Genomic DNA, 19147 nt, shown 5'->3' with positions numbered 1-19147 from the left:
CACACACACACACACACACACACACACACACACACACACACACACACACACACACACACACACACCAATCCCCAGTCTCTCTGGCTTTCAACAAAACATTTATTCTCGGTCTGTTTCGAGTTCCTATCGTGCGATCTTCCATTTTTGCGGGGGCAAACTGAAAGAAGACATAGCGGGACGCTTCAGGCCTGTCACTTTTATTGTTGCAAGTTTTTTGGGGGTGTGCATATTGGGATTTTGGCAAAATATTCGTCATGACAGAAGCTCGTCTAACAGGGCGACCACAGTATACGCGGAGTCCCTTGTCTCCATATGGTAGTCATTGCAAAATTTGCAGCAGGAAAGCAGAAGCTCGCACATCCAGACACAGAAGCGTGGATTTGTTATGCTGTGGTCAAACTACTTTCTGATTAGGATAAATTATTACTCCGTTGCTAAAGTACATCCTCTTTCAATTAGAGGGGTTCTAGCGTCATAACTTGAAAAAATTATGTGGTGTTTCTGGATTAAATGTATCCTGTGCAGGAGTTTGCTGCTCAAAAACCTTTCAACTCAAATACTTTATTTATCCCAAAATTAAATAAAATGTTGCCATAACACAAATCCGAGCAGATTCAAAGAGTCATTGTGGACGGTGATGCAGTGGGCAGGAAGGATCTCTGTTAGTGGTCAGTGTCGCAGCAAATCTGACAAGGCCTCTGACTGAAGACACTGTTGTTGTGTGACAATGTCCAGCTTTTGGAGGCAGGAGCTGCATGTGAGACTCTACAGGTCTCAGTTAGCAATTTAAAGTTCATGACAGAGCAATTTGAAAGAAAATAAGCATGGCTTGTAAGATATGAAAGAAGAGATGATTTGGGCTTGTTTCCCAGCAACAGGACCCAGACAATTTGAAGACACAAATTGGACCATAAACTCCAATTATGGTCCAATGATCGAAGGCCAGCTGACAACTGAAGCCTTGTAGAAGTAGGTCAGAAAAAATTTTATGAAAATGAAAAATAAGTATCATCAAAGTGTTGCATTGGCCAAGTTAAAGTCTAGACTTGGGATGCACTGATATGGGCTGAAATCGATGGCTGATATTAATACTGTTGTTCTGGATGTGTAAAAGTGACCACACCACTTACTCTGCTTCTCTTGTTCAGTTACACTCTCCCACCGTCCTGGGTCACATCACTCTGACCGTCATATGTCAGAACAAATTTGACATGGCCAGTCCTCTCCTAAAACACACAAACGGCACCAACATGGAAACATCAGTTATTATCGGCCCAGTTTAACTTATTGAACCAACACTGATGTTAAAAAAGGACATCAGTACCAACGTTCATTCGTCTTTAAACAACAACAAACTGATGCACAGTACAGCGGACCCAAAATTAATCTACAACAAATTAACCGCAGAGGCAGACGACTTTCTTTACATCATGACTTTATATGAATCTTTACTCGTTCAGCTGTCAAAAAAACACTTTTCCTGTCAATACCAGACTAATGAGACAGGTTCTCAAAGTTTTTCTAGAAGTTTTTCTGCTGTGGTTTTGACATTGATTTATCCTGCCCGGTAGAAGGATATCATGTTCAGACATGTGTTCAGTCTGGGAACATAATGAACCTGGAAATGTGGGACACTGAAGGATAGTGGTCATGTTTAAAGATATTTAGTTAGGGAGTTACCTAGTCCACCCAAAACATGAGTCACATGTTTTTTTTTTTTTTGTTTTTTTTTAATGCTAAAATACTTGCTAAAAGACAGATGTTTTGTCTTTTGTGGGTGGAAGTAATTGAGCCTAAACATAAACCCTGTTCTTCACGAGTCCCATGTCATGACAGAGCGAAGGTACTTTTTAGAGGATAAACATCACATGCTGAGCCTCAATAATCTGAACAATACAGGGACTTTAAACCCAAAATATGCATGCAAATAAAAAAAAAAGTAGCTAACCAAGTCCTTAACCTTTGTTAAATAAACATTTTGAACAAAGCAAGTTGAAGACACAGAGCGGACTTTCTGCATTTCTGCATCCCTGTGGAAAGCTGTTCCCTCAGATGCGAACAGTTTCACAGAGAAGCTTTTATTTTAGCGCATCATCAGTTTGCTTTAGTTTCAAAGGAGGTTTACTTAAGCATTTTCCATGACGGTTTGCCGAAGATTTTTCCATAATTGCGGCTTTTCTCTCGCAGTCATCGTTTTAGTGCAGCGCTTCAATTGTTGACTGTTTGGCTTTTCCATACCGGTTGTGGGTGTGAGGCTCTTGAGATGCCAGTATGCTTGACAAATAGGACCTCAGATCTGAGGCCTGCAGGTACTCTGAGGCGGTCTCACAAGCTGATACATGCTGACTTTGTGCTCAAGATCTGATTTAAAATCTATTTCAAAGCCCCAGCATAAGCATGGCACTCATAAAAAAAGTCCCTTGCCTTCCACCAACAGATAAATAGTGGTGGCTACATCTGGTAAATTATAATATGTGCATGAAAGTCAAACTCACTCCTTGATTTTCTTCTTTGGTGTGTTTTATTTTTCTCTCTTGTAACCTTCAAATGTCTTTTCTGTCTTTGAAGGTAAAAATCCTAACGACAGTGCGAGTTCAGGGGACTATGGCGCGCCAAATCCAGGACCTGCGTTCAAAGAAGTTTGGCAGGTGAAGGTGTGGCCTAAAGGCCTGGGTCAGGCCAAGAACCTGGTGGGCATCTATCGCCTCTGCCTTACCGACAAGACGGTAAACTTTGTGAAGCTGAACTCCGACGCAGCCGCTGTGGTGCTGCAGCTGATGAACGTCAGGCGTTGCGGACATTCGGAAAACTTTTTCTTTGTCGAGGTGGGACGCTCTGCTGTGACGGGCCCCGGCGAGTTTTGGATGCAGGTGAGCGTGTGACTTGGAGTAGTGTGTGTGTGTGTGTGTGTTGGGTTTTAACATTCTCCAGTTGCACAGCTCTAAAGAACCAGTGAGCAACACTAGAAACTGCATTCAAGCTCAAGCACTATGTGATTTTTTAGGGTTTAATCCGTTGACTTTTATGTGTTGTGTTCCAGGTCGATGATTCTGTGGTGGCCCAGAACATGCATGAAACCTTGCTGGAGGCCATGAAAGCCCTGAGTGAGGAGTTTCGCCAGCGCACAAAGTCTCAGTCAAACTCTGGTCCTGGAGGAGGCGCCACAGCTTCCAATCCTATCAGTGTTCCTTCTCGGCGCCACCATCCCAATCCCCCTCCAAGCCAGGTGGGCTTCCTCCGCCGTCCCCGAACTGAGCCTACCTTAGGTGCTAATGTGGGAGCTCCGTTAGGCAGTTCCAGTGCCTCTCCCACGCCTCGGCACAGCTTCCCGAGGTCCCGCACTGCCAGCGATGGAGGGAAAAGTGAAGATGGGATAGCAGGATCCAATCCGCTCCACAGTGTAAACACAAGTCCTTCTACCAATGGCTCCTGCTCTACCACCCCGATCCTCAGGTCAAAGTCAGCCCGCTCAGTCCCAACCACAGCTGCTAAAACTCCTTTTGGGTTGATGCGTTCCATTTCAACTCCGGCCCCATCACCGGCCCCAAGTCTGTCGTCCAGCTCTGGGCACGGATCTGAGTTTGGAGGCATCACATCTGCTGGTGCTGTCCCAGGGTCTGGTGCTTATACTCGTGTAGCCTCTCATCATACCTCAGTCTCGTGCTCACCCAGTGATTACGGCTCCTCAGATGAGTATGGTTCCAGTCCTGGAGATCACGCGGTTCTACCCTCTCCGAGCCTGCCAGGAAGCTCTGTCAGCAGCACTGGCAGCCAGTGCCTTGGCGAGGATGGAGCGAACTACATCCTAATGGGTCAACGAGGTGGGAGCAGTGGTGGTGTCAGCAACAGTAATCAAGGCAACATGATATCCAGCTCCCAACCTGTACCAGGAACACCAACTAATGGCTCACTGCCCCAGACCAGGAGAGTATTGCGTCGATCTTCTAGCCGTGAATGTGAGGCTGAACGCAGGCTTCTGAGCAAGCGTGCATCCTTGCCTCCTATGGCCCTGGAAAGACTGGCCCCACACCAGCGCAGAGCTGAGGAACCTACGGATGAAGATTCAGCTGATTATGCCATTATGTCAAGGAGCACCAGTCGGGAGTCCTTTGCATCTACCTGCTCATCTATTCAAAGGGAATCAACCATAGGCTCTTGTGTAGGGGGAGGAGGGTACTTGGATGTAGCAGGAGAGTTAAAAACTGATGGTGGTCCAGGAATAGTTGCAGGTGTGGACAATGGGTACATGTCCATGCTACCAGGAGTCACCCAGCCGCCTGTTTCCTCATGTCAGACAATGACTGTCTCTGTTCCAGAATCAGATTCCAAACCTGCTGATGACTACATGGCCATGACCCCCAACAATAGCGTGTCTCCCCCGCAGCAGATTCGTCCCCTGCCAGTGTCTGACGGCTATATGATAATGTCACCCAACAGCAGTTGCTCCCCTGACCAGCGTGGAAGCCTCTCTGAAGGCGCTTGGGTTGGCAGTGCCGATAGCAGAGCTGGTAGCGACTACATGAACATGTCTCCCATTAGTGCACCTTCTGTAAATGGCAGTCCACCTCAAAATGAGCACACCTGCCATTTGGAAACCAGTTTGCAACAGCCGCCCCCAAAGATGGTGTATTCCTATTATTCCCTTCCCAGATCGTACAAACATAATCCCACTTCTGGGCTTTTTGACGACGGGCCCGGACGAGGTAGACGCCCCAATGGGAACTGTAGCAGAGGGAGAGGTGGCGGCAAAAACTCAGGGGGGCATCTAGAGCAGCCAGCAGGCAGTTCAGGGACTGGACGGCACCAGTCACTCTCTTCGTCCTCATACTCCTCCAGCTCAGCTAGCAGTGAGAGTCTTGGAGATAACGATGACAGGACTAACCAGGCTCTGGGTAATGTGACAACTGGTTCTCAGCCCAAAGAGGTGAGCAAGATTGCTCAGAGGCGGAGCTCTGGTGGGTTAACAAAGCAAGGTAGCCACTTTAGAAGCAGACCAGTAAGCCTATTTGTAGATGTATCTAAGGCCAACACTCTTCCTAGGGTCCGTGAGAACCCCTTACCCCCAGAACCTAAGAGCCCTGGAGAGTATGTGAGCATTGAATTTAAAGGGGAGCAGTGCAGCCGGTCTGGTGTAGGAGTTGGGCGAGGTAGAGGCCTGAGACATGGATCATTGCTGAATCATGGCTCAAGTCACCAGCATTCTCAAAACAGACCAACTCCATCTCTAGAAACCTTCATTCCCCTGTCTCATAGTCCCTCTGCCCCTGTCTCTCCACCAACTCCATCAGAGTACGTCAACATGGACCTCGGTCCTTCACCATCCCCTTCACCCCATTCCAATACCCAGTTAGTTTTTCCACCTTTCCACACCCCTCCCACACCCCCAGTTCTTGCTCATGCCCCTAAAACCTGTACGGAAGGTACTGCTAGTCTGTGCCAAGGGACTGTTGAAGTTGCTGAGCCACCTCTTAGGAAAAGCAGAGACAGTGTTCCCTCAGTGACTGAGACAGAGTCTCCTACATCCTGTGGAGACTACACAGAGATGGCTTTCAGCTTGAACAACAACACTGCCCCTCGGTCATCGCCAAGGGTCTCCCCAAAAGTCCCCTCTCCTACAAGAACTGATCCTTCTGTTTCAGTGCTCTCTCGGGGTCTAGACTTCCCTCTAGGCAAATCAGGACTGAACCCAGACCAGGGTGCTAAAGTAATCCGTGCTGATCCCCAAGGACGCAGGCGCCACTGCTCAGAAACCTTTGTGGCCACACCCTCCCTGTCCACCTCTGCTTCTACTTCTTCTTCTACTGCCTCCCTCTTTCCAGAGCACACCCAGGCCGTCGCCCGCCGCCTCGGCTTTGAGAGCATGTTGTGGGGGAACGGTGCCGTCACTGATCCTCCAACTCAATTTCCACTCCCTGCACAGCAGTCACTTCCCGCAAACAATCAGACATTATCCACGGAGCAGGGTCTCAACTACATAGACTTGGACTTGGTCAACAAAGAGAGTCCCCACACTGGCCTGGAAGGCGCCACAGGAGGCCAGCCCCAATCTCGGCTGTTCTCTGTTCTTGGGTCGGGCTCCGTGGTTGGGGGAATGGGGGCAACAGCTGGAGGGAGCAGCAGTTCAAGCCTCAACACATACGCCAGCATCGACTTCTACAAATCCGAGGAGCTACGGACACATCAGAACGGGAACAAAGAGGGAACAGGTAGGAATTTTAACACTTACTGGAATAGTTTTCACATTTCTAATTTCAACCTTAACCCTTTGCAGCTGCCTTTGCTTTTTATAAGATTGAAAGTGAAAAGAATATGTTCTGAAGATAATCCAGTGTCTTTGACCAATGCCTGCAATTAAACCATAACTGGCCAAAAAATTTAAATACAGACAACTGTCTTACTCTAAGACTGTCAATATACCTGCATATCAAACCTAGTTTGGCTCCTCCAGTATTGATTCCCTTTAAGGGCCTTAACCTTCTGCTTGTACAGGATTTAATTAGGGTAGGCCAGATAGTCCAGTCATAAAAACAATACAAAAAAATCTATGTTCTGGAGATCTTTATCAGTTTTATTTCTCCAGTGTTGTGTAATAATGAATTGTGACATCTTTTTAAGTTTTCCTGTTGGTATTCATCTTTAATCATCATTTGCTGCTTATATATGAGAGGAATTATTCTGCTCCGGTTGAGCCTTTGTGCGTTTTTTTTTTTTTTCTTTTTTAAGAGTAGAAACGGTCAAGCAAATCTACCATACGCGCAAGTTGTAGCAAAGCGAACCATTCAGCCTTATAGAACAGATGCATTATTGTCCCAATAGGAAAGTTCTGCCCAGTTAGTGAACACATAGCACAAACCATTTAAATAACCTATGCACCATAAAATCCGTTCTCTAAAAAGACAAATGGCAAAACACTAAATACATAACTGATTAAAAATGTTCTCATCAGTCTTCCTATTGAAGCACTGCGCTTCCAAATTCAGTTCGACTGACCCTAGTTTTAATTGACTTGTCTATATGAAACCCCTCACTGTAAGCCCAGAGCATCGGGAAGGACAAATGTTGTGCTTTGAAAATCATATTTGTATTACGGTGAAACATCAGAAAACATTCACTTTCACGTTTTGTTTTACACAATTTGAGCTACAAATAGGGCCCAATAATAAGATACAAGCTTTTTTTTTTTTTTTCAGAAATACGTACAGATGTTTTATTGCCAAAACCATGTAAAAAAAAAAAGGTTTTATAAAGTTTCACAGCCATGACTTGGTGTTTTCTTGGAGCATCCCAAGTTATCTTGGGTTTCTCTCTACTGCCTTGGTGTAGCTGTTTTTGGCTGTCATCTACAATTTCTCTCCGCAAACCTCTGTTAGGTTGGATAAATGGCGTTAATGGCCGATGATTTTTAGGTTTTTCCGGTGATGTTTAATTGGATTTAAGTGCAGACTTTGACTGGGCCACTCAAAGACTTTCACATACTCCTCATATAGCCACTCCTTTCTTATCTTGGCCATTTTCTAAATGTAAATTGGTCTGAAGTCTAGTGCGCAGTGGAGCAGGTTCTCTTGAAAAAGATTCCTATATTTAGCTGATGCCAACCCACCGTCTACCCAGACTAGTTTGCGGCAAACAACCTCCCCACAGCATGATGCTAACACCACCATGCTTCATGTATGTTGTGTAACCCCCCTAACCATATCACCCCAGAACTGATAGGATTAGGTGTAGAAGATCTATGAAGTGGTTTGTTTTGGTATTATTGTACCAGAGGAGGGCTGCACAGTGGTGCAGTTGGTAGAGCTGTTGCCTTGCAGCAAGAAGGTTCTGGGTTCGATTCCCGGCCCCAGTCTTTCTGCGTGGAGTTTGCATGTTCTCCCTGTGCATGTGTGGGTTTTCTCTGGGTACTCCGGTTTCCTCCCACAGTCCAAAAACATGACGGTTAATTGGCCTCTCCAAATTGTCCCTAGGTGTGAATGTGTGTGTGCATGGTTGTTTGTCTCTGTGTTGCCCTGTGACAGACTGGCGACCTGTCCAGGGTGACCCCTCCTCTCACCCGGAACGTTAGCTGGAGAGGCACCAGCAACCCTCTTGACCCCACTAAGGGACAAGGGTGTAAAGAAAATGGATGGATGTACCAGAGGATTTTGCTTGGTCTGGTCTGGTGCTTTTTCAGGAAGCTCCAATCTGCTTCCAGTCTCAAACAATGGAGACCTCAGTATTTTTCAGGACACTTCACGCTGCTAGAATTGCTTTGTGTCTTTCCTCAGATTTATACTTTGACACAATCTGGTCACTGAGATCTTCAGACAGTTCCTTTGACTTCACTGTTATCTGCTTTATGCACTGACTGTGTGAGGCCTTACATCGACAAGATAATGCCTAATTAGATGAACCTGGGAGAGGTGGATTTCAATTAGGCTGCAGAAGTATTTCAAGGACGAACAAGGAAATGGGTCCTGCTCAATTTTGTGCGTCACCGCAGTAAGTCTGGATGGTCATTCACCTGTTATTTTGTTTAAATCTTTACATTTAATTTAAATTGAAATTTTTCTAAAATGTAAAATAGTCACATCTGTCTTGGAATAAGTTTGCAGCAAAGAAATATGGAAAAAGTAAAGACTTTCTGGCATCTTTTTTTTTTGTCAAGAAAAAAACAACAATGGGAATAATCAAAGGAAGTGGTTGAAAAGAGTATGGTTATTGCAGCAATCAATGACATTTATGTTTTCATTTCCTACGTCTACTTTCTTTTATTTTTCCCTGTTTACATCCATTCTTACCGTAAGGCGCATTTTTCCAGCCTTTGAAGGACCACCCCAGCTAAACAATGACTAAGCTAAGTCTCCACGAGACATCTCGTCATCGGAGAAGCATTCTCTTTGAACCGCTGTCTGCACCAAATGATGGGTACTTTCTAAGAAATAAATGCTTGCAGCTAAAGCAGATAGCAGAGACTGTAAGTGGATATTTGGATTTATATGCGTCAGTGAAACACTCGGTAACCTTCCAAACTGTGGCTTCTGTCTTGTTGCTGAAGTAGCTCCGCTTGCCTTCTCATGATTTGCACTGTAAGCTGCGTTGGAATTAAACTGCTCGGGAGTTTAGTGGTAAACATTTCATAGCTCGGCTCCACAGATGGATTTAATGAGGAATTTAAGGCATTAGCAAGATATTCATACGGGGGTTGTTGTGGTTTGTGTGTGTGTGTGTGTGTGTGTGTGTGTGTGTGTGTGTGTGTGTGTGTGTGTGTGTGTGTGTGTGTGTGTGTGTGTGTGTGTGTGTGTGTGTGTGTGTGTGCGTGTGTGTGCGCGTGCAGGGAAACCGAACTTGACGGTTGGTTTTTATAGATTTCTCGGATGGAAATGAGCAATCAGTAGCCCGCTTCCGTGCAACAATGTGTTGGATTTATTGCCAAATGATGGCTACGTTGGTGAAAGCATGGGGTGTTTTGAAATAAAAATGGTTGCTGGGTCCCACGGTGGGGCCGTTCAGCGGCCGGGAGTGTCACGGGGCAGCATGGGGGGGTAGGGAGGTGTGGGGGGGGGGTAGGGAGGTGTTACACGTTGGCTGTGAATGTTGAGATGGGGCCAGTGTTTCACTCACGCTGCTCTCGAATACTTCTGTACAGTGTTTCCCCCCCTGCTATCATCCTCTGCGTCCAGCATCCCCCTCGTCCCTCTGCCAATAAATGATCCTTTTGTTTGCGTGTGTTTGCTCCGGCACGCTGGCAGTCCTCAAAAGCGACAAGTCCCAAGACCAGTGGCCTCTCCTGAGACACTTCTCCTCAGCAGCCTATAATTTTCCCCCTTTCAAATGTTGTTTTCCTCTCTCTGCGTCCATCTTCATTTTTTTGTTTTTGGATCTGTGCTGCTTCCCTTTGTTCGTCCGTCACACGGTTTGTCCTCGGCTGACATCTGGGCTGATGGATTTTTGGAATTCCTCCCCTCCCCTGTTTTTGACGCTCTCTCTATTCAACGTTTTTTTTTTTTTTTTACCATTATACAACTCGGCCTCCTCTGCTTCCACACAGCATTTATAACCATCCTATTACTGCTGTTTTACAAGTCAAACTGAGCTCTCATCCTTTAGCAATCAGCAGCGTCGAGACACAGCTTTTACCCCCAAAAATGTACAGTATGGGTGTGTTTTTACGATTGCTTGTAATTACAGGGGAATTTTTCTTCCTCCAGCAGCCATAAGCCAGTATAGGTAATGACTGTGTGCATGTCCCAGGGGCGAACACCGAGGGGGCCAAAGGCTAAAATTAAACATGGGTCGTGTGCCAGAAATGGTCCTATTAGATGCCGGTTATGTAATGTGTAAAAGGAACCTCATGGTTAAGATAATGTAGTGAACTGTTTCATTCTAATTGATGCCTGCTCTAGAGAGATATTTAACTTTGAGGCAAACGTTTTAAGCCAGGAATATTTATTCCCAGCCACAGGAAATACTGAGCTGCTTTATTGTGGGGAAACCCCCTCGAAAAAAAGCATTAAGTACTCATTTTATTTCCAGGTAATTTATTGAGTTGTCTAGAGATTTCCAGATCAGGGTTTGAGTCACGATCATTTTGTTAAAATAAATGCATTTTGTGTTGGGAAAACTCCAGTAGCTTTCTGTTTTCATGTGTTTCCCTGACAGTTTGTTCACAACTTTTTTTAATGCAGTTAATGGTATTTGAACAAAAGCTATAGGAAGAGTTCTCATGCTTCATTAATTTAGCTAGTCACTAATATTTAGTGACTCGTGTTTAGTCACTAAATATGTGTGCAGAGAACAGCTGCAGAAACCAACGGAGTGTAAAATAAAAAGTTTCTTTAAACCATTAATACAGCTTGAAAGTCATGCACAAATGTTGTTTTTATGAATTGGGTTTAGCAAATTGTGGCCCCTGAGCAAAATCACAGATATTAATTACAACAGCAGTTGGTTTCAAGAGCTTTGGTCAGGCACCCATCTGCTACTTTTTTGATTTCTAATTTCTCATGGGTGATTTTTTTTTTTTTTTCTTATAAAAAAAAACCTGCTCATTTTCATGAACTTTACGTCCTCTTTGCAGGCTAAATAAATAACTCCTAGCAGTTTGTCTATGTGTTGAATGAAGTGCCCTGAAAAGAATGAAACGTGTTAATTGTTCCTGTTGATTTGAGAACAAAACACTTGACTTTTTTTCTTTTTTTTTAATCTACAGCAGTGCTACTAGGCAAACTAGATGCCATACACCTCCTCAGATCACTTACTTCACGGACTTAAATCTGACACAAACTTCGAGACTTGAGTGTAAAAAAACGTTTGAAATTTTAAGTGGCAATCCTGTATTTAATCATTATGTCTTCATGTAGCCACTTAAAAGTGAAATGATAATCGGCTGAACACATTTGTGCTTTGCAGTGCCGTGACGAACAGCCCATTAAGTGCGCTCTTACTCTGCAGAAAGCAGTCTGCCTGTGTGCGACAGACCCGTCTGGCAGGGTGTGTAATCCACGCCGATGCTAGTTTAGACTGACAGCGCTAGTAGTGTTACGTAAAACACAAGCTCGAGGATTGGATGTGACCCCTTCCTCCTCCCAAACAGGGTTAGGCTCAGGGCAATGTGTGTGTATATATATATATATCTACATACATATATGTTTACGTGTACATGTGGTTGTTTATGTGCTGGGACGTCTTGCTTCGTGCTGAAGGCAGAATGCCTCTCTCAGCACAGTGACTCACAGCGCCACTCACATTAATGCAGAGTGTAAGTGCATACAGATGTGCAGCAGAAACAGCAGGACTGAACACGTGGTGGCTAAATCCAGGGTTGGTAGAAGTCTGAATCCCGAAGAGCTTCATGCAACTTAATTTAGATATTTAGATGCTTGTGTTTATTTAGCGTAGACTTTACATAACTACTAATTCATCCTTCAAACGTTCTTCTTTTTCTGGTTGTCTTTTTTTTTGGGGGGGGTATAATTGATTGTATAGTCTGGGTGGCTCAGTCCCACCGTCTTATGATTATGTAAGTCATATTAAAATGGAAATTTGCTGCAAACTCAACCTTCGTTCATTAGCCCAATTACGGCGTTACACAACTGGATTTACCCAGACAGAGTGAAGCAAAAATAAAGCGATGTGTTTGCATGGGGACGGCTGCCAGGCCCAACAAACTCCATATTCCTGTGTTTATCTTTGTTTTATTCCTCACACATGTATTTAGATGTCTGTGGGACAATTTCACCGAGCAAATCTGCCAACAATCCATTTGAGGGAGCTGGAGCATGTTTTTGTTGAAGTCAAGGATGCGTCCTTCTCTGAAGTCCGGTCTCGATTTGTTTGGGTGGTCTGCTCAAGAAAGTGACGTACTAACTCCACCCTCAGGAACAGCTACCCGCTGTTTGGGTTTTTTTTTGGGAGGCCTTGAAGGCTGTGTGTTCGTCCGCACGCTGTACCTGTATATGCTGGAGCGCTCGAAGGCTCCTGGCGCAGAGCGTGTGATCACATCATCGTCTCGTCTTGGTCTTCTGACTCGGTCTGATTAGGGAAATCCGAGGGATGGAGGGGTAATCTGGGCTGAGACCGAAACGCGCACACAGACGGCTCTGTGACGGATGATCGGGCCGATGTCCAGCACTGTTGTAAATATGCAAAGGTCTGTGTGACACGGTGAATTCAGCATCCGGAGTTCAACAGTACAACTACACAGCAGCTGTAAACTATTATACAATACGAATCTGTGCAATTTCATCAATTTCCCTTTATTCTTTCTTTTTTATCCCTTCAAAATATGGCAAAATATGCATCATTTCACCATAAAAACGCAGTCAAATACAGACGTTTCAAAACTGCTGTCTTTTAGTTCAAGCTACCATATGGCTGAAAAACATACCACGACGTAAGGGTTTCATATCAGTCGATATTGATAATTATTGATTAGTTTTAAATAACTGAAATACTTTCAAACTGGTGGTGTGTGGCCTTTCAAGTTTCATCCATAATTTCTTCTTGAGCTGCTGTTCTCATTTTTTCCTTTCACTCTTTTTATTTGTAAGTAGCTATGAGGCACAGTGGGGAAACCTTTAGACAGCTGTTGCTCAACAGGTTGTTGCTAGGTAACCAAAGAGTGAGTGAGTTAGTTTATGCCACAAACTTGCTTAGCTGGCCATGAGAGGTTGAGAGGCTAAAGTCTGTCCTTTCCCAACATCTCCCAGAATGCCGTGCGGTTCTGGATTGAGGTTCAGTGAAATTATTGATTGAATATTATCTGTTGGCATCGATCATGTGTTTTTGATGCATTGCCGAGCTCCAGTTCAAGTCTAGATGGGGTTGAGTCGCCTAAGCATGAGAGTCGTGTTTAAGGTCATGCCACAGATAGGTCCAGACTTTGACTAGACCACTCTAAAACCTTCATCTATGTATTTTTAGCTGTTGGACTAGCTGGTGGGGTTTAGATCTTTGTTCTACTGCATCATGCAAGCCTGACAGCTGGAAATTCCCCTTAAGAGTTTGAGCTAGAAAGCAGAATCAGTGATTCCGTAAGTTAAATGAAATTAGTCCCAGGCCTTCACACCACCGCCACCGTGTTTGAGTTGTCGAATGCCGCACTATTTTGCACCAGATAAAGCAGGATACTCATCCAAAGAGTTTCACTTTGTCAGTTTATCAGGTCTGGATCAAGCTAGTGAAACAGAACCAAAACCCTTTGAGCGTGACAAGAAATCTGGAACAAAAGAAGTCTGCAAGGGGGGGCCAGCCCTTCTTTTTAGCGCTGTCAACTATTTTTAGCTCCTAAATCTGTTGGCTCTGATTGAACCTGCGATCGGCTGCTGAACAAACCCGCTTCTCCGGCTTACCGGCCGGTGATCTGAAGCAGCAGCGTCATCTTAAGACGGTTCTCCTTTAACTTCCACACTTTGGCTGAGTTTTTGTGACCAGAAATTATTTCTAAATAGAATTAGTATGTTTGTAATTGAGCAACAGGTGGAAACTTGGTAGTCTGCAGCAACTAGTGTGGGAGGGGCTCCGGCACTCTATGATTCAAACAGATTGAGAAAAACCGCTGCCTCTTTCTCTGGCATCTTGTTAAAAGGAATTTAAACATGAACGATAAAGAGAAGGAACAGTTTTGTAAAAAAAATAATAATTGTTTACCTCGATGCCAGTTGTATCAGTATTTTCAGCTTATTGTACAGCTTTATTTTTTAGGTTTTGTCTTTTCAGCTTCAGATTAACAGTGCTCTGATTCTGATGCAGCGGAAGAAACAGAGGCATTTGGCTCTGCGTGATGAATAGAGTCTGAATCTGTAGTGTGTGGTCGCTTCATGCACCTTTCTGCTCACTAACCTGACTCATCCTGCTGATTGGAGGATCAGAAAGAAAATGAAGTCAGTCTGCGTCAGTCCTGCGTTGGCTCTTATTGACTCGCTTCCACATCAAAAATATAAAGGAAAGAAAATATTTGACTCCACAGAAACTGTTTGACGCGAATCCTTGTTGCCTTCGTGAAAACCGGTGATGAAACCTTGTGTGTGTGTTTTTTTGTTTTTTTTCCCTCCATCTTTGGGAGTTGAGATCATCAACTCACTTTGCTTTCGGTTAATTTCCTCCCGAAGACCTCGACCTGTTGTATGAACTCCCTCTGAAGTCACAGATCACAGATGACGGGATTGTTCCAAAACTCTATTCGATGATGTAGTGCGAAGGAAGTTGTTGGACTAGAACGGATTTCCTTTGTTTGTTTTTTTTAATCATTTAATAATAATAATAACAATAATAATAATAATAATAATACATTTTATTTGTAGGCGCCTTTCTGGACATCCAAGGTCACCTTGACATAAAAACAAGCAAATTATAAAATACATACCGGTAATAAAAAACATAAAAACACAAACAAGATTTATAAGTCAGTACAAAGATAATTAAAGGCTATATGCTAGTTCAAACAGATGGGTTTTGAGTTTGGACTTAAAATATTGCAAAGACTCGATGTTCCGGAGGTCAGGAGGAAGTGAGTTCCAGAGTTTGGGAGCAGAGCGGCTGAATGCTCTGCTCCCCATAGTGACAAGACGAGSAGGGGGGACGGTGAGATGGACAGAAGAAGAGGATCTGAGGGAGCGGGTGGGTGTGGCAATGTGAAGGAGGTCCGAGAGATATGAAGGTGTGAGGTTGTGAATTACTTTAAAAGTTAGAAGAAGTATTTTATAGTTGATGCGATATGTGATTGGAAGCCAATGGAGCTGTTGTAAAATAGGTGTGATGTGATGAATTAAAGGGGTCTGTGTAATGATACGAGCAGCTGAATTTTGAACCAATTGTAATTTATGCAGAGTTTTCTGTGGCAGACCAAAAAGTAGAGAATTACAATAGTCTAAACGAGATGTGACCAAACTGTGAACCAGAACAGCAGTAGAGTGCGGAGTGAGAGAAGGAAGAAGGACGGAGACGGCGAATATTTCGGAGATGAAAAAAAAAAGTGTACATTTCATTTGTAAATAGTAATTTGTAAAAAAATATATATATTAATCTGTGAGTTTACTTTATTAACCAATTATCCAGGTGAAGCTGAGCCTCATTAAATACTGCAAAATTGAAAAAGATAAAATCCAGAAACCAGATAAATTTTTTTCTCTCTGTTATGGCAGACGTTCAAATGCTCCACATAGAAATTGTTTTCTGATTTTATGTGTCCTGTTTAAATATATTTTGGAAATAGACAAAGTTAATAAAGTTTTGCAACATTTTCTGACATTGGTGGCCTTCACTGAACATTAAGTAGAGAGTGGGTGAAGTCATAACTCTGTGTCTGTTAGTATTTAAATAATTAAGCAAAACTATCTGACTTTGACTTTTAGTCATTTAGAATTGAAAAATTCAGATTTTGGTACATAAACTTACATATACAACAAATACCTGCTTCTATTAGACGTTACCTTAACAGGAGTGATAGGTGGCACTGACAAGTGGCCCAGCAACAGGTCGGGGAGGGGCAGCTTTACTTTATGCTTCTCTCAGGCGGAGAAAACTTAGTTCGAACAAGCCCTTTTTGTGGTATCCTATTAAAAAGGCTTAAAAAATCCTTAACAGCCATGTCATGAAAATGTGGTCTGATTTGTGGGTGTAATTAAAAACCTCAGCTGAAGGCTTTGCATTGTTGAAGGAACAAACGAACACACAAACAGCCCGGCGTTATCGGTGAAGCACCAACGGGCGAATTGACCCAGAGCATTTTTTGTACTTTTTAAAAATTTTTTATCTTTGTTCCCATAAAATCCCTCCTCAGGCTTTTTGCTCTCGTCTAATGTTTTGTCAGCCTTTGATCGCTGGGTGGTGACTTCCCCCAGGAGCGCTCCTCCGCACTCCTTTGGGCGTGTGTATATATATATATATATATATAGCTCCTCAAAAATAGACGAGATTTGTATTTTCAGATCCGATAAATCAGAACCAGAGCAGCTAATTTTCAGTAATTCTCCTAATTTCCCTCGTCCGGCAAAAACCAAAAGAAAAAAAAAGAAGCACTTCTTTCAATTGAGCTGCCAGTGGAAAGGCTCTTTCACAGGAAGTCGACTGCGGCCCTTTTTGTTTTTGGTGTGTACGTGTTTTTGTGTTGCGCTGGTGAACTGCCCGGCCATCCACATGGTAATTAGGTAGTAAAACCTCGACTAATGGTTCAGTACTCCAGTCATGTTTTGACTGACTAGTGCCTTATTCACATGCAGTTGGCACGCATGCACTCGCATGCAGGGGAGTGAATTGTGTTGGCAGCTCGGCCAGTCCGGGAGGCGCCGCTGGACTGACCGAAGTGTGTTTGCGCGCGTGTGTGTGTGTGTGTGTGTGTGTGTGTGTGTGTGTGTGTGTGTGTGTGTGTGTGTGTGTGTGTGTGTGAGAGTGAGATCTTCTTGCTTTGAACTGGTCACTGGATGTGTCTGATTGCCAACCACACCTGTACTCTTTCGTTCTTACTTTTTCTGTTTCTGTCTGTCCTTCTTTAACTTCAAAGTGTTTTAGCTTCAACAACACGACTTGGGTTTGTTTGGTTTACTCGCTTGCATGACAACACATAAATCACAAGTTCTTTGGTGGGGGAAACCCCCCCCCCCCCCCCACAAACGGATCGTCTGGACCACCTTCCAGGAAGCGGGAATCGGCCAAAAGCGTTTCAGCTAATGGATAGATTTCACCACCCTACCTCTGTTTCATTCACACACACACCTATTTTCTCTTTTGTCCGAACTGTTTCGCCGATTCTGTCTTCCACAAAACCCATCTGCCCCTCCGCTGCCCCCCTCTCCTCTCTGCTCTTCCTGCCCTTTCATTTCTCCCCTTGCAGACTTTTTGTTTGCCCTCTTCTTTTATTCTAAATCCAGACTTTCCCCTTTTCTCCCTCTCTCTTGCAATCATATTCCAAGGATTTTCCACTCGGGCGTGTGAGCACCGCTTTTGTGCAAAAATGAAAACATGGATGATTAATAGAACCAGATTTACATTTTTCAGATTACTGGACCCAACAGAACAGATCCTGGTCTCAGGAACGACTTTTTATTTTATTTTATTTTTATTTGAACATGACTTTGTTTTATCAACCTGACATGTTGGATGATGTTCAAACAGGTCAGGTTTTTTTTTTTTATGAAGTAAGACTTTATTTTTAGAAGTGCAAGTGGCCATTGTTCAAATAATTTAAAACTTTGTTTGAAACGAGCGGTTAAATATTCTCTCAGCAGCGAAAGAAAGAAGAAACAAAAGCAGGTTTTTTTTTATATCAAAAGATTTTCATTTGAAATGATATAAACACAATGTTTTAATGTATTTTAATTTGGTTTTATGAGATAAAAAAAGACAATTTAGAGCGTAGGTACAATAAGAGGGTTCTGCTGGAGATTCTCAATTGGATTTAAGTCTGAACTTTGACTGGGCCATTCTCTTTGATGCTTATATCTAAACAACTCCATTGTGGTTAGAGTCACTGCTTTGCTCCAAAATCCAGTTTCACAGCTCAGATGTTCCAGATAGATTGACCCAAACTCTGATTTTAAAATTCTATGTTCCTTGATCGTCGCACTCGAGGCTCCAATAATCGATTTTTTTTTAGGTTTCCAAACTAAACTCAATTGTTTCAAAATTAGTTGACTGGTAAACAGTTAGATTCTTTTCTTTGCAAATCTACACAAGTTCTTATGAGTTTTTAGGAATTCTCATAATAAATTAAAATAATCGGAAAAGAAAATAGGAAAAATACTTTATTTCTTTACTTACAGTGATTCTCAGCTCTAACTGAAACTTAAAGTCAAAGCTGAATTGAGTTACATGTCGTTGATCATGTAAACCAGAGTTTGTGATTTGTTTAGAATATCATTGGATATCGAAAAGTCGTTCACTTATCTGCAATATATCTACTTTAATTGGGGGTCTCTATTTTATTAAGAGGTGTCAGAGTAAAGTCTTTAAATAAAAATAAAGGCCATACTTGAGATTATATCTAAATAAATAAAAAAGTGTTTTTTTTCTTTTACTTTGCAGTTTGTGTTGGTCTATCCCATAAGATCCAATGAAAAGAAATGTGAAAGTTGTAAAAGTTCAACAGGTAGCATGTTTGCAATGCACTCTTTAATAATAACTCAAGCTATCAGAGTTCAGGAGTTTTTATGGCAAAAAAATAATAAAAAATAGCAAATCGACACATGAAAACTGCTACATTAGAGGTGTGTGTGCGTGTGCACCCACGCTGTGTATCCGCGTGCGCTTTCCGGGCGAAGTTCCAGCTCCGTGTGTGTGAGAGTGATCCTGGCTACAGAGCAGCGATTGTGCGCCGTGGTATGGGATGTATGCTGGGCTCCGAGTGAGTCGGGCCCTGCCTTAAAGAACGGAGTTGCCACCCACCGACCCGCCGGGGTTACTGAGTGCACTGAGGGGTTGCGGGGAGGAGGAGGAGGACGAAGAGGAGAAGGAGGGAGTTTTTTCCTCTTTTCACACACACTCATTCTTATTTGTGTCCCTCCCTCATTGTGCCCCCTCTCAGCATTTACTTCTTCTTTTTCTTCCCATCAAACTCCTCTCTCTGCTGCCTCAGGTGTTTGTCACCATCACCACCTCCTTGCTTCCTCTCATGCTTCAGGCATGATCTCTCTCTGTGTGTGTGTGTGTGTGTGTGTGTGTGTGTGTGTGTGTG

The 19147-nt window shown here is 43.4% G+C and overlaps 1 protein-coding gene across 1 annotated transcript in view; it reads left to right on the top strand.

The window, feature by feature from the left end:
• LOC103480483 (insulin receptor substrate 1-B) overlaps nt 1-19147 on the top strand; it is a 57013-nt gene that overhangs the window by 14166 nt on the left and 23700 nt on the right. The window contains exons 2-3 of the mRNA XM_008435440.2: nt 2569-2870; nt 3041-6206. Of these exons, the coding sequence (XP_008433662.1) occupies nt 2569-2870; nt 3041-6206 (3468 nt within the window). The remainder of the gene's footprint in view (nt 1-2568; nt 2871-3040; nt 6207-19147) is intronic.

The sequence above is a fragment of the Poecilia reticulata genome, linkage group LG18 (genome assembly GCF_000633615.1).
Source record: "Poecilia reticulata strain Guanapo linkage group LG18, Guppy_female_1.0+MT, whole genome shotgun sequence".
Lineage (NCBI taxonomy): Eukaryota > Metazoa > Chordata > Actinopteri > Cyprinodontiformes > Poeciliidae > Poecilia > Poecilia reticulata.
Note: the sequence above shows the minus strand (reverse complement) of the source record. Positions and strands in the feature narration are given on the sequence as shown.